The sequence below is a fragment of the Somniosus microcephalus genome, chromosome 4 (assembly GCF_052327205.1).
Source record: "Somniosus microcephalus isolate GS21.2 chromosome 4, FLI_Smic_1.0, whole genome shotgun sequence".
NCBI classification, from domain to species: Eukaryota; Metazoa; Chordata; class Chondrichthyes; order Squaliformes; family Somniosidae; genus Somniosus; species Somniosus microcephalus.
In genome coordinates, this window is record NC_140990.1 from 174513874 (window position 1) to 174530518 (window position 16645).

Consider the following 16645-nt stretch of genomic DNA (forward strand, 5'->3'; position numbering starts at 1 on the left):
TCCCTCCATAAGCATTTGGAGGGAGTCATTGGAGAGTCTGGGTGCAAGAGTTCACCTTTGTGCAGTGATTGTCAGTGTTTTCAGCACCTTGATGCTGACAAACACTGAAAAATCAACTGTCAAAATAAAATGGTACATGGTCCCTTTAAGGAAACCGGCACATTACGCGTCCTCAAATGACGTCATCAGACCCGCTTCCTGTTAATTGGCTGGTGGCCAATCAAGGGAAAATCACGTCTGTAGAGCGGAGGCAGCTGAGGGCAGGACTGGAACCTGGAAACCAGCTGACCCGCCCCCATCCTGACACCGATGTGAAAATCGCGGCCTTTGTGTCTGTCTTCATGGAAGAAGACGCAAAAAACTTCCCGAAAATAGTGGAGAACCATAGCTCTAGTGAGAATGAGGAACTGAAAGAAATTAGTTTTTGTTAAAAAAAAGTACTGGAGAAATTAATGGGACTGAAAACCGATAAATCCCCTGAACCTGATGGCCTACATCCTAGGGTTTTTAAAGAGGTGGCTATAGAGATAGTGGATGCATTTGTTGTCATTTTCCAAAATTCCATAGATTCTAGAACAGTTCCCACAGATTCGAAGGTAGCAAATGTAACCCCACTATTTAAGAAAGGAGGGAGAGAGAAAACTGAGAACTACAGACCAGTTAGCTTGACATCAGTAGTAGGGAAAATGCTAGAATCTATTATTAAGGACGTGGTAACAGGGCACTTAGAAAATAATAATAGGGTTTATGAAAGGGAAATCGTGTTTTACGAATCCGTTAGAGGTTTTTTGAGGTTGTAACTAGCAGAATAGATAAGGGGGAACCAGCGGATGTGGTATATTGGGATTTTCAGAAGGCATCGGATAAGGTGCCACACAAGATGTTATTAAACAAAATTAAGGCTCACGGGATTGGGGGTCATATATGAGCATGGATTGAGGATTGGTTAACGGACAGAAAACAGAGTAGGAATAAACGGGTCATTTTTGGGTTGGCAGGCTGTAACTGGTGGGGTACCGCAAGGATCAGTGCTTGGGCCTCAGCTATTCACAATCTACATCAATGATTTGGATGAGGGGACCAAATGTAATATATCTTTTTGCTGATGATACAAAGCTGGGTGGGAATGTAAGTTGTGAGGAAGATGCAAGGAGGCTTCAAGGGGATATAGACAGGCTAAGTGAGTGGGCAAGAACATGGCAAATGGAATATAATGTGGAGAAATGAGTTATCCACATTGGTAGGAAAAATAGAAAAGCAGAGTATTTTTTAAATGGTGAGAGATTGGGAAATGTTGGTGTTCAGAGGGACCTGGGTGTCCTTGTACACGAATCACTGAAAGTTAACATGCAGGTACAGCAAGCAATTAGGAAAACAAATGGTATGTTGGTCTTTATTACAAGAGGATTTGAGTATAAGAGTAAAGACGTCTTACTGCAATTATATAGGGCCCTGGTGAGACCACACCTGGAGTATTGTGTACAGTTTGGTCTCCTTACCTAAGGAAGGATATACTTGCCATAGAGAGACTGCAACGAAGGTTCACCAGACTGATTCCTGGGATGGGGGGATTGTCCTATAAGGACAGACTAGGCCTATATTCTCTAGAGTTTAGAAGAATGAGAGGTGATCTCATTGAAACATGCAAAATTCTTACAGGGCTTGACAAGGCAGATGCTGGGAGGATGTTTCCCCTGGCTGGGGAGTCTAGAACCAGGGGGTCTCAGTTTCAGAATAAGGGGTCGGCCATTTAGGACTGAGATGAGGAGAAATTTCTTCACTCAGATGTTGGTGAATCTTTGGAATTCTCTACCCCAGAGGGCTGTGGGGGCTCAGTCGTTGAATATGTTTTAAGACAGAGATCGATAGATTTTTGAATATTAAGGGAATCAAGGGACATGGGAATAGTGCAGGAAAGTGGAGATGAGGCAGAAGATCAGCCATGATCTTATTGAATGGCCAAATGGCCTACACCTGCTCCTATTTCTTATGTCAGTTAGTTAGATTATATCTATCTTATCAAATCCCTTTAAGATTGTAAACATCTTGATTAGATCATATATATTAATGACTTGGACATGGCTGTACAGGGCACAATTTCAAAATTTGCAGATGACAAAATTTGGAAGTATAGTGAACAGTGAGGAGGATAGTGATAGACTTCAAGAAGACATAGACAGGCTAGTGGAATGGGCGGACATGTGGCATGAAATTTAATGCAGAAAAGTGCGAAGTGATGCATTTTGGTAGAAAGAATGAGGAGAGGAAATATAAATTAAAGGGTACAAGCCTAAAGGAGGTGCACGAACAGAGAGACCTGGGGGTATGTGTGCACAAATCATTGAAGGTGGCAGAGCAGGTTGAGAAAGCGGTTAAAAAGCTTACGGGATCCTGGGCTTCATAAGTAGAGGTATAGAGTACAAAAATGTGGAAGTTATGATGAACCTTTATAAAACATTGGTTCGGCCCCAACTGGAGTACTGTGTCCAAATCTGGGCACCACACTTTAGGAAGGATGTGAAGGCCTTAGAGAGGGTGCAGAAAAGATTTACGAGAATGATTCCAGGGATGAGGGACTTCAGTTACGTTGATAGACTGGAGAAGCTGAGGTTGATCGCCTTGGAACAGAGAAGATGGAGAGGAGATTTGATAGGGGTGTTCAAAATCATGAACGGTCTGGACAGGGTAGATAGAGAGAAACTGTTCCCATTGGCGGAAGGGTCGAGAACCAGAGGACACAGATTTAAGGTGATTGGCAAAAGAACCAAAGGCGACGTAAGAGAAAACTTTTTTACACAGCGAGTGTTTAAGATCTGGAATGCACTGCCTGAAAGTGGGGCATGGAGGCAGACTCAATTTTATCTTTCAAAGGGACTTCGATAAGTATCTGAAGGGAAAAAAAATTGCAGGGCTATGAGGAAAGGGCTAGGGGAGTGGGACGATCTGAGAGTCGGCACGGGCTCGACGGGCCAAATGGCCGCCTTCCGTGCTGTAACCATTCTATGATCCTAAAATCGGGAGAAGTGTATAAACGGGCTGCCAATTCTCGATTTACGTTATCGCACGAGAATCAAAATGAAGTCTTTGTTCTTTTTTAGGGAACCTCTGCTCTCACAAACAGATGGCAGCTTATTAGCGGCACAGGAATGCTCCATTAACACTGCCCTTGTCCTCTGTAAAGGTGATGTGCAGCCATATATATATATGTCACAGACTGCAGGCTTAATTAAAGTTAATATAGACAGGGTACAATAAAAGCGAATCTGTGATGACGCCCAATTGGAGTGTAAGTGGATGACACCTTCCTGACTGAAATTAAATCCATATTTTGCCCGCAAGAGGTTATGCTTTCCAACCCTTAATTAAAATTCAGATTGCTGCACTTTAAAAGGCCATTATCCTGCCACAGAATTGGTTAGCAAAGCCTTTTTGATTTTTTTGTAAGTGGTCGCTGTGAAATTACAATTTATGCTGACATCTTTGCTTCAAGAAAAATTGTTGTTACTTCTATGTGACCCCATCACATGCACACAAACAAACTTGTTTTCTTTCAACGTCTTCACTCAAAATGGTTCCTATTCCTTTAAAGGGCAGCTTGCTGTAAATATGGCTTCCAATTTCAGTTTAAATTTTTTTGTACTTATAAATCTGAGGGATATCAATGGTGGGGAATTGAACAAAAAGAAAGACTTGCATTTCTATAGCACCTTTCCTGACCTCAGGACATTCCAAAATCCTTTACAGCCAATGAAGTACTTTTGAAGTGTGGTCACTGTTGTAATGTAGGAAACACAGCAGCAAATTTGCACACAGCAAGGTCCCACAAACAGCAATGTGATAATGACCAGATAATCTGGTTTTTAGTGATGTTGGTTGAGAGATAAGTATCGGGGAGAACTCCCCTGCTCCTCTTCGAAATGGTGCCATGGCTTCTTTAACGTCCACCTGAGAGGACACGTCCGGCACTGAGAGCCCGATTTTAACTCGGGTGATGGATCTGGCCAGGTGTAGGCGGGTCACCCGAGAAAATTTATGGAAATAGGGCCCGGCTGTTAAGATGGGCCGGGCCCCCACGTCTGCAAGCTCCCCGGGTATCGACACCCACTTAGGGGTTCGCGCGCTCCGTACCCGTCCCCCTTAAAAAATCGGGGCCTTCGTGTTAGCATCAGGCACCCCCCAGGTAAGATGTAGCGTAGCTCTACCAACAGTGCCCCCAACCCTAATCTCAGAACACCCCTGACTGCACCAGTACGACATTTTTCTATTTTTCATGCCAACCATCCTTGGGCATGTCTGAGTCACTTTGCCAATTAGTGCTGAATGGTTCTGTGCTTGCGTCTCAACCTCACCATGAACTGGATGGACACTTCCCTGAGTCTCCATATATGACCTTTACAGCCAGAGGAGATCAGTCGGAGCTGGATTTGAAGCCAGGTCCGTGTCTAACACACTGCATCATCCAGTCCCCATAAAAGAAGAGCAGGGGAGTTCTCCTCGGGGCCCTGGCCAATATGTATCCCTCAACCAACATCACTGGAAAAACAGATTATCTGGGCTTTATCACATTGCTGTTGGTGAGATCTTGCTGTGTGCAAATTAGCGCTATATAAATGCAAGTTCTACCTTTCCATGCAGGAACAAAAAGGATATCACCGTCAACAACTTGTTTTTGTAACTTTCTAAAATAGCTCCTGACTTCTGGTTGAGCTAGTTAACTATTGGCTACTAATTCCTCCATGTGTTACATTTAGTTGACAGGCAAAGTCACACACCCACTGCTGGGTTGGGATTGCACTGTGCCTGATTAGTAATGACTAAATTAACACATCTGTATGAAATTCTTCTGTGATTTTTAAATGCATTTGTTAAAATAATGAACAGAGGTATTTCATACGAACGCATTAACACGTTCATTATTAGCATTGGTGAAATTACAACACGTATCACCATGCTGTGGGATAAATAGACCACACGGATGAAATTACTCACCGTGCTGAGAGGCCGAGTGTAACTCTTGGATCTCAGCTCATCATAAAATTCAAAATGGGAGAAGGCCAGTTGGCCCATCGAATCTGTTCCTGCCACGAGCTGCGTTCATAGAATCATACAGCACAGGAGGAGGCCATTCGGCCCGTCGTGCCTGTGCTGGCTCTTTGAATGAGCTATCCAATTAGTCCCACTCTGCCCGCCCTTTTCCCATAGCCCCGCAGATTTTTCCTTTTCACATATTTATCCAATTCCCTTTTGAAATTTACTATTGAATCTGCTTCCGCCAGCATTTCAGGGAGTGTATTCCAGGTCACAACAGCTTGCTGCATAAAAAAAAAATGTCCTCATCTCCCCCTGGCTTTTTTGCCAATGATCTTAAATCTATATCACTGTTTATCGACCCTCCTGCCACTGGAAACAGTTTCTCCTTATTTACTCTTCATAAAATTGAACACCTCTCTCTGTTAAATCTCCCCTTAACCTTCCCTGCTTTAAGGAAAACAACCCCAGCTTCTCTAGTATCATTCTGGTAAATCTCCTCTGCACCCTCTTCAAGGCCTTGACATCCTTCCTGAAGTGTGGTGCCCAGAATTAGAGACAAGACTCCAGTTGAAGCCTAACCAGTGATTTATAAAAGTTTAGCATAACTGTTTAGCATTATTAACACTTGTCTCTCTGACTTACTCCCACAGGCTGTACACCTTACTCACGCAAGCTTCCAGATCGAGGCCTTTGGGTCCACCTTTATCCTAGATATTACACTGAACCAGTAAGTACCGATCCCACACAGACATGGTCTGGGATGCAGTGGGTTTAGTTAAAGGCTTTTTTTTTCAACAGCCTCGAAGAATACCAATGACTTTGAGTAGCTATGGGTTATGTGAGGTTCCGACCGGAGATTTTTTAAATTGTAGAACTGCTATTCTTGTACCTCACAAAGGTGGCTTTGGAAATCTGATTAGTGCAGGGGGTTTAAAAGTATTTCAACAGTACAATAGCAAAGTACTGCGGATGCTGGAAATCTGAAATAAAAACAGAAAATGCTGGAAACACTCAGCAGGTCAGGCAGCATCTGTGGGGAGAGAAACAGAGTTAATGTCAGGTCGATGACCCTTCGTCAGAACTGGAAAAAGTTAGAGATATAAAAGGTTTTAAGTAAGTGCAGAGGCAGGGAAAGGGGGGGGGGGAGATGAGGAAAGAACAAAAGGGAAGGTCTGTGATAGGGTGGAAGGCAGGAGAGATTGAATAACAAAAGGTATGATGGTGCAAGGCAAAAGGAGATGGTAATGGGACAAGTAAAGAAATAAAAGATGAATCTAGAGGAGGTGTAAATGGAAATGGCAGAATCTTCAGCAGCTGCCATCTGGAAAAAATGGGGGCAGAGGTTAGGATCTGAAATTGTTGAACTCAATGTTGAGTCCTTTGTTAAAAAGTACTTAATTGGCTGCAAAGAGCTTCAGGATATCCTGAGGCCATGAAAGGCGCTATATAAATGCAAGTCTGTCTTTCTTTATGTTGAAGCAAGCAGGTTACGTGAACCGTGACCAAAGCAAGGTGAAAGTAAAATGACCAAGATTTAAGATAGATTCAAGAGAACTTTTGTTTCCCCACAGAGTTGTGGGTATGTGGGAATAGAAGGAGCAGCTAAAGCCAAATGTCAATTAGCACCTTTAATAGAAAGAGCTGGATGAATAGCGGGTTTGGAAATGAGGTAGGTTATAAGGATAATGACTAGATAGAATTAATCAAACAGTGTGTGGAACTTGATGGTCCCTTAGGGGCTGTGAGTGCGGAAACCTCAGTGTGCTGGCCTGGTGTGTAGCTTTTAGGCTGTAACACAATCCAGTATTTCAGGTGATGTAATACATAGAGCAAGTGATTTTTATTGCTCAGCTCTGCTTAGAAAATGCATTTTTCCTGGCTTTGTTTTACATAATTGCTGTGTTTGGATGACAATTGTGCTACTTCATTGACTGTGAAATGGTTTGCAATGTCCTGAGGTTATGAAAAGTGTTTTATAAGTGCAAGTTCTTCCTCTTCCCTTCCCTTCCCTTCCGCCCCCTCCTCCCCTCTTCCAGATGACCACACTGCAAAATAGTGTTTCTGAATCTTATCTAAAGGTTTACAATATTTAAAAAATTGTCTTCTAAAGATTGTGCTACAGTCCATAACGTTCTCCCATACATGGTGGTATTAAATATTTTGGTTTAGTGAGTTTGTTATTTTGACTTTATAGCCTTTGATCATATTTGCCTGGCCAAGGCATCATGGTTGGGGAAGGTGGCGGAGCAAATGAGCCCATTCCCCAGAATTGTGCCAGTGCTTCTCTTTGAGCTCCCCATTAGAAGCTGACACGAAGATACCTGGCCTCCATTCCGCGCCTCGCCTGGGCAGCCTGACTGAGATAGGGAACTCGCCACTGTGTAAATGCAGATCTCCGCTCAGTCACTCCACTAAACCAGGTCGTAGCTCCACTCGAATTGCACTTTGCTGCCACTTCCAACAGTCACGGTACTATAAGGTCCGCAATAGCGCTGAAGGACACCGCTGGTGGCCGTGAACGTGCTCTGAAACTGATGGCCATTTTCATGACACAAGACAGAGCGAGGGGTAGCAAGACATGAAGAGATACCTTGTCCTGTTGTTGAGTGGCCAAATAATAGTAGAACATTTTTAGACACAGAATATTGAGAATTAACAGTAAGCATTTATATTGGGCTAGGTCTTACTGGAGCAGGGCATCTCACAGCATGAGCTGCTAGTTAGACTTTTCCCTGCACCATTCAGCACAATTTTTTTTTCGCGTTGTAACTTGCTGGAAGTGCGAGCTGATAACGGCTCGGTGAGGGCAACGAGATATCTGGGACCTCTGTGAACGACAGGACCAACAGTTTATCTCCTTAACCAATGAGATTGAAGGATTGAGAAAGAACCAGAGGAGCGGTGGAGAAGGAAATAGGGTGAATTAAAGTCCAATCAGGTACAGAAAGAGAAATAAAGAGAAGGAAAAAAGAGGCAAAGGAAAAGCAAGAAAAAAATTACATTTAAAATTAGAAAGTTTTAAAATCTTTATTAAGAATTTACTACATTCAGGAATGAGATTGAACAGTTTCAATTGTTCCCTTTCTGGGCCGGAGAGATTGATTGGCATTGCATTAATAATTAACACCTTATTAAAAATGTACTTGTGCTCTTAATTACCAGCCTTAACTTTCTGTGGCAAGTTGAGTGGGCAATTAATGTGCAAATCCAGCAAGTTCTTAAAAATAACAGGGAGGCTGAGGCCGAAATGCCGTTTGCATCTATCAAACGACGGAGCAACGTAAATCGACCAGTTAGTTCTGGAGATTCGCAACTCACGGTGTATCTCTTCGTCCCCTGAACTTGCTGGCCAATTTTTACATTAATAATGGCATGCGTTGTTAACACACCATTATTTTTCTAGCAAAATCCCGCCCAATTTTAAAAAGAGAATAATGCATAAAGGCCTGAAATTCCGCCCCTCCTGCACCTGGGCATTGGATCATGTGGAGAACACCCAATGATAAAACACCAGTAAAGGGTTATCTAATTGAGGTGTTTAAGATGATTAAAAGATTTGATAGGGTAGATAGAGGGAAACTATTCCCTCTGGTGGGGGGAGTCCAGAACAAGGGGGCATAACCTGAAAATTAGAGCTAGGCCGTTCAGGGGTGATGTCAGGAAGCACTTCTTCACACAAAGGGTAGTGGAAATCTGGAACTCTCTCCCCAAAAAGCTGAGTCCGGAGGTCAATTGAAAATTTCTAAACTGAGATGGATAGATTTTTGTTAGGCTAGGGTATCAAGGGATACGGAACCAAGGCAGGTAGATGGAGTTAAGTTACAGATCAGCTGTGATCTAATTGAATGGCGGAACAGGCTGGAGGGGATGAATGGCCCACTCCTCTTCCTATGTTCCCAGTATGAATTGATCTTCCTTCATAAGTGGAGCATTCTGAATTCAGGTCATGGGGTTTCCCTAGTTGCAGACCCCCACCCCCACCTTGGTTTCGGGCCTACAGCCAGAGCTGGGGGGCGCAGCAAGTATGCAAATCCAGCTGCTGCTGCGAGCTGGCGTGGCCTTCAGCGGCAGGAATGGTTCTCCAGCCTAGGATCCATCGGAGGAGACCTGTGGTAGGGGAAATAATGCCACTTAACCTTTTCGACCTCCCTTCGCCTTACTGTCGTCCCCTCTCAGCTACTCCAAAGTGCTGACTTCTGGGTGCCCCATGCATCTGGCCACAAACTGGCATCCAGCAGGAAAATGAGGTAGGCCCAATTAGTCCTTCAGGTAAATTGACCCTTCTTCACCTATGTACTGGATGTCATGGAATTCCAGGAATAGCATGGTTTAGATGCGGAGTGAAATGTTTTTTTCCCCCTTACCCAACAGCATGTACCAGCTGTGACTCCGTGGGTAGCACTCTCGCCTCTGAGTCTGTGTGTTCAAGGTCCAGTCCAGAGACTTGAGCACAAACTCTAGGCTGGCACTCCAGTGCAGTACTGAGGGAGTGCTGCACTATCGGAGATGCTGTCTTTCGGATGAGTGGTTAAACCGAGGGCCCGTCTGCTCTCTCAGGTGGACGTAAAAGCACTATTCGAAGAAGAACAAGGGTGTTCTCCCCAGTGTCCTGGCCAATCTTTAGCTTTCAACCAACATCTCTAAAACAGATGATCTGGTCATAATATCATTGCTGTTTGTGGGACCTTGCTGTGTGCAAATTGGCTGCCGCATTTACTACATTATATTGGTGACATCACTTTAAAACTACTTCATTGGCTATAAAGCACTTTGGGACATCCTGAAGTTGGGAAAGGTGCTATATAAATGCATGTATTTCTTTCTTAATGCCCCAGCGCTAACTTCAGAGTACTCCCTGTTGCATTTGATTGTCACTTCTGCTTTGCATGCAGTTGCCCGCGATGGCTTGCTGAATGACCCTGCCCATACTGTGCCAGTTAGGGTCGACCTATGGGCGGTTGTAGGCCTCAAATCCAATAAGAACTAGGTTCTGGCTGGCCTAGCCAACTTCACTTGGAGTTCTGACGATTGCCAGAGAATGAGCCTTTCAACCCATCAGACTGGCATGAGTTCCAGATGCCCAACCACTCCACCTTTCATTTACTTCTCCAATGTAATGACTTTTCTCCCCAGCAATGACTCCACTAATCTATACATTAGCCGAACATTAAAACCAAGCCTCAGAAGGGATTGGAAGAGGGACCCTTCCATTCCTTTAATCTGCAGCGCACAGCATGTTCTGTCTGATCTGCTGTGAAAGCAAATTTAAAAAATCTGTCTACTCTGAGTTTTCTAGGTAGTTATCATGCAATGGGTCACCTTTATGTTCATTACTACCAGTGGAAACAGAAGGATATTAAACAGAATGAAGAAAAAGAATCCTACAACTGCAAACACTGACCTAAAAAAGTTCTAAGATTGATGAATTTCCAGTCTCAGTCAGCCAGTCCTGAGGTGGAGTCTGGAATTAGCCTGAGGAAGGACCAGATTTAGGTTGCAATTTAGAAGCACGATTCTGTCACCTCTGCGCATCCCAATATTTGTGAACTTTTCTATTGCACCCCAATGGACCGCTTACCCTTTATTAGACAACACTTGGAACACAATCTTTGGATCATTCTTTGTTTCTTTTTGTTTTTTTACTATCAATTTTCTTCCCAGCCTCTCCCCACCTGGCCACCAGCCACTCTTCAAGAGTGAGGCTATTCCATCAAGGAGGCTATATCGGAGATAAGCGCCATCTTGTTCTTACCTGGGTGTTGCCGGAGTGCTCAAGGGTTGAGAGGATAGCGAACAGGAGCAGAAGCCCTGGCTCGTCTGTCTCCTCCCTCACCCAAGGGGTGTTGGGTCCAAATTTAGCATCCCAAAATGCTAGCCCAGCGAACTGCTAATACCAGGAGATTGAACTGACTTGTGGACTTATTGCTACACTGGGTAGTACCGTTCCCTAACAGGACGTTAGGGGGCAGTGTTTTATTATTTATCTCTCTCCTCCTTTAAGACGCTCCTGAAAACCCACCTCTTTGTTCAAGCTTTTGGTCACCTGTCCTAATGTCTCCTTCTTTGGTTCGGTGTCAGTGTTTGTCAGCTAACACTCCTGTGAAGAAAGCCGCATTTCAATAGCGCCTTTGACGCATTCAGGACATCTCAAAGGGCTTTGCAGCCAATGAAGTACTTTTGAAGTTTAGTCACTGTTGTAATGTAGGAAACACGGCAGCCAATGTGTGCACAGCAAGCTCCCACAAACAGCAATGCGATAATGACCAGATAATCTGTTTTAGCGATGTTGGTTGAGGGATAAATATTGCCCAGGACACCAGGGATAACACCCCACCTGTACTTCGAAGTAGTGCCATGGGATCTTTTACGTCTACCTGAGGGGTAAACGAGACCTCAGTTTAACGTCTCATCCGAAAGACGGCACCTCTGACGCTGCAGCACTCCCTCAGCACTGTACTGGAGTGTCAGCCTAGATTATGTGCTCAAGTATCTGGAGTGGGACTTGAACCCACAGCCTTCTGACTCAGAAGGCACGAGTGCTACCCACTGAGCCACAGATGATACCTAAAAGACATGTAGTGAAATAAGTTTGGCCAATACACAGTCCATTGTCTTGTGCCACTACACTAATCTACAACATAAAAATGCCTGTCCTTTGAAACTGATTGTCAGTCTCGATCAGAGAGGTCACAATGACAGCTATTGTACGAAAATGGAAATGTTACATTGATGTAATGGGTGATCATAAGGAGAATTGCTCGGAACTAGAGCTCATATTTCTGTAATTCTCCTCTGGTCTCAAGTACTTTACAAGGGAAGGGTTGGATACCAAGTACGTAGTGAAGAAATTTGGGGGTGGGGAGGAGGAGGAAGTGTTTATGGCAGAGAAAGAAAGGTACCAGGACAGAGTAGGTTTGGAAGAGAACCTCAAAGGGCAGGGGTGCAGTGGCTGAGCAGATGGACCTCCAATGATGAAGCAGGGGTTAGTAAGGACTATATTATAATTCGGACTAAGCTACTTCTCTCACCCAACAAAGTGCCTTAACTCTACATAAAATTTACAGCATAGAAACAGGCTGTTTGGTCCATGCCAATGTTTATGCTCTACATGAGCTTCCTCTCGCTCTACTTTATCTAACCCTACAAGCATATTCATTTTTTCTTCATGTACTTATCTAGTTCCCCCCATAAATGCATCTATGCTATTCTCTTCAGCCACTCCATGTGGTAGCAAGTTACATATTCTGAACACTCTCTGGGTAAAGAACTTTCTCCTGAATTCCTCAGTGGGTTTATCAGTGACTAGCTTATATTTATGACCCCTACTTCTAATCTCCCCCACAACTGGAAACATCGGGCTGAATTTCCCGTGGTGGTAGCGGGCGCAATCGGTGGCTGGCCGGGTGGGAAAGTTGTTATTTTTGACAGTGGGTCAGGAACCCGCTGTCATTGTGGAGCCGATCCGACCAGCAGCAGCGGGGGACCCAATTGAGATCACTATCAGGTAGTTGACAGGCACTTAAGAGCCTTTTTTCACTTACTTTTAAAATTTCCCTGCATGGCCACAGGATTCACGCAGCTCGGGAACCACGACTGTCAACCTGAGGCGTGAGTTCCGTGGCCATTGCTCCAGCTGATTACATGACAGCATGGAAAACAAACCAAAATAAAAACATGTTGATTACCTCAACTAACAGATTGATGGAGATTCTGTTCTACTTGAAAAGCTACTGATAAATGTTAATTCAGAAATTCCTGAAGGGATGTAAGTGCTACCTTGGATGGCGAGGGAAATACATTTTTCACTGGTCATGCTTGGCTGTTGCCTTCCAACTCAATAGTAATTGCAGTGACTTGACCTGCACTATAAAAAATGACATATACTATTTTAAATAAATATTGGTGTTGTTTCTGGTCAGGTTTTTCTCATAGTATACTGTGATTGTCCAGTTACACATTAAATTAAGTCATCAACCATAACAATTTAATTCTCATCACTCATTCCACTGGTTCAATTTGCTTTCAGATCCTGAATATGACTAATTTAATTTTTCAGTCTGAGACTTTAGGGTGAATTTCTGCAGAGATTCTCTCACTCATCCATTGTTAACTTCAATGGAAGAGCTGCAGAAATCCCAGAAACATATTGTAAGCACTACTTGAACTTGCATAAGATTGTAAATCCACCACTTTACAATTACATTTAAAATTTGCTTAATTTTATATATTATCTATACACGCACATCTTTTATTTGTACCAGTTACTGACACAAAAGTCTATAGATTTGTGACTAGAGCATCAATAACTTCCCAATTAATGTACTTTTTAAATTATGTTCTTGATCGTATTTGTAGATGGTGTCATATTACTTAAAAAAATTATTTAAATATTTCTTTGTCACTCATATATAACTTATTATATTAATTGTAAAGATGCAACACCCAATATGTTAGATTTAACTTAAAATTTAATGTGGCCATGGTCCCTTTAAGGATCCCGGCTGAAAACGCATCATGAATGATCACAGAATCACAGAAACCCCACAGTGCAGATAGAGGCCATTTCGGCCCATCGAGCCTGCACCGACACATATCCCACCCGATCCCCGTAACCACTACACCAACACATATCCCACCCACCCCACGTATTTAATCCCCCTAACACTAAGGGTCAATTTATCATAGCCAATCAACCTAACCCGCACATCTTTGGACTGTGGGAGGAAACCGGAGCACCCGGAGTAAACCCACGCAAACACGGGGAGAATGTGCAAACTCAACACACAGTCGCCCGAGGCTGGATTCGAACCCGGGTCCCTGGCGCTGTGAGGCAACAGTGCTAACCACTATGCCACCAGACCCGCTCCATCTAATTGGGCCGAGTAATAGGCCCCATTAAGGTAAGTTCATTTTCTACAGCTGGATGGAGCCAGCAGTGGGGTTGCCCCGGAGCCGCCAAAGTAAAGAAAATTCTGGCCATTTTCTCTACGTCTAACCTATCAAACCCCTTCAGAATTTTAAAGACATCAATCACGTCACCCCTCAACCTTCTCTTCTACAGAAAAGAGCCCCAGCCTGTTCAGTCTATCCTGATAGTAATAACCTCTTAATTCTGGAATCATTCTTGTAAATCTTTTTTGCATCTTCTCCAGTGCCTCTATATCCTATTTGCAGTATGGAGACCTGAACTATGGACAGTGCTCCAAGTATGGTCTAACCAAGGCTCTACTTAAGTTTTACTCTACAGGCTAATGCGGCAGGCAGTGCATTGGGGGGGGGATGTGGAATTTCCTGTGTATTTACGTCCAGAGACTGGCATAATGGTGTAAAAGAATGAGCAAACTCATGCACAAGTGTGTGATGCACGCACTTAACACGATGTCCGAATTTCCATGCAAATTTCCTGCAACTATGCCAGTTCAAAACAGGTGTAAAATTACGGCCATAATTTTAACAAATTTAAACAAAGTCAATTACGCAAATATGAGTGGTGAGTTGGCTACGGTGGATTTGGAAATTAGATTGAAAGATGCAGTAAATGTGGGTCCCTTTAGAGGCAGAGACAGGAGAAATTACCATGGGGAATAAGGAAATATTTTGAGCTGATTATTAACCCCCCAAAAAGGGTGGGTTGGGTGAGATGTTATAACTTTGAAAGTCTCAAACCCGACCCCAACCCACCTCCAACCCACCCACATCAGAGTTTAACTGAGGTGGGACAAGTGCTTCCCCCTGGCACCCCAAACTCCTGCCCCGTTAAGATTTTTGGACACTAAGGGGATCAAGGGATATGGGGATAGGCCGGGAAAATGGAGTTGAGGTAGAAGATTAGCCATGAATTATTGAATGGCAGAGCAGGCTTGAGGGGCTGAATGGCCTACTCCTGTTCTTATATTCTTATCATTTTAGATGACAGTCATTTTTCTGGGGTTTTATTGAATTTTTTTTTTGTACAGCGTTTATAAAAAAAAAATATTTATCCTTACTGAGACCTGCTCTGTAATTTCTGTTTTTTGGAATGTGTATTTATGGCTTCAGTATGAGTCACATTAAAAATTGAAACGCTTCTCCGAATGCCTGTTGTTAAGCACGCAGAGCTTAATATGCATGAATGATGGTTAGATGGTTGCTAACTTTTAATTTTCATATTTATAGAAGGAATATGCGATGAGAGTTCCGCGTTTCCCTCGGGCTTGGATTGCTTGCGCTGATTTGTGCTTGTTTACATCGAGTTTTACTTTCCGATGTGTGGCAGGAAATTTAAGGGTAAATTGATGGGGACAAATGGGTGTAACTTCCTGATTATGCCCCCCACAGGAAAACCCATTCCTTGGAGCCAGTGGTGGTGATTTAAAATCAAGGGTTAACTACTCCCATTAAAGTAGAACATGGATCAATTTTATTACGCGCAGGTTAAACGGTGCTGTTAAACATAGTGCTCGGAGTAATTCCTGTTTCTTAAGTACATTCCCAGGACATTGCTGCAGGAATTCCTCAGGGCAGTGTCCTAGGCCCAACTATCTTCCGCTGCTTCATCCATCCCTTCCCTCTATCATAAGGTCTGAAGTGGGGATGTTTGCTGCTGATTGCACAGTGTTCAGTACCATTCGCAATTCCTCAGATAATGAAGCAGTCCGTGCCCGCATGCAGCAAGGCCTGGACAGCATCCAGGCTTGGGCTGATAAGTGGCAAGTGACATTCGCACCACACAAGTCACAGAATCACAGAAACCCCACAGTGCAGATAGAGGCCATTTCGGCCCATCGAGCCTGCACCGACACATATCCCACCCGATCCCTGTAACCCCTACACCAACACATATCCCACCCTATCCCCGTATTTAATCCCCCTAACACTAAGGGTCAATTTATCATAGCCAATCAACCTAACCCGCACATCTTTGGACTGTGGGAGGAAACCGGAGCACCCGGCGAAAACCCATGCAAACACGGGGAGAATGTGCAAACTCCACACAGACAGTCACCCGAGGCCGGATTCGAACCCGGGTCCCTGGTGCTGTGAGGCAACAGTGCTAACCACTATGCCACCAAGTGCCAGGCAATGACCATCTCCAACAAGAAAAAGTCTAACCATCTCCCTATGACCTTCAATTAGCATCACAAAATCCCTCACCATCAACATCCTGGGGGTCTCCATTGACCAGAAACTCAACTGGACCAGCCACATATATTCTGTGGTTACTAGTACAGGTCATAGACTGGGTATACTGTGGTGAGTGGCTCACCTCCTGAATCCCCAAAGTCTTTCCACCATCTACAAGGCACAGGCCAGGAGTGTGATGGAATACTCTCCACTTGCCTGGATGGGTGCAGCTACAACTCTCAAAGGACAAAGCAGTCTGCATGATCAGCAGTCCATCCACCACCTTAAGCATCAACTCCCTCCACCACGGCTGCAGTGTGTACTATCTACAGGATGCACTCGTCAAGGCTTCTTCGACAGCACCCCTATAACCTGTGATCTCCTAGAAGGACAAGGGCAGCAACTGCATGGGAACTCCATCACCTGCAAGTTCCCCTCCAGGTCACACACCATCCTGACTTGACAATATATCGCTGTTCCTTCATCGTCACTGGGTCAAAATCCTGGAACT

General features: G+C 44.0%; 1 protein-coding gene across 3 annotated transcripts in view; it reads left to right on the top strand.

The window, feature by feature from the left end:
* The window catches only part of LOC147119998 (disintegrin and metalloproteinase domain-containing protein 23-like), a 576022-nt gene that overhangs the window by 23297 nt on the left and 536080 nt on the right, over positions 1-16645 (top strand). For all 3 annotated transcript variants that reach the window (XM_085985478.1, XM_085985479.1, XM_085985480.1), the window contains exon 3: positions 5682-5758. In XM_085985478.1, the coding sequence (XP_085841604.1) occupies positions 5682-5758 (77 nt within the window). The remainder of the gene's footprint in view (positions 1-5681; positions 5759-16645) is intronic.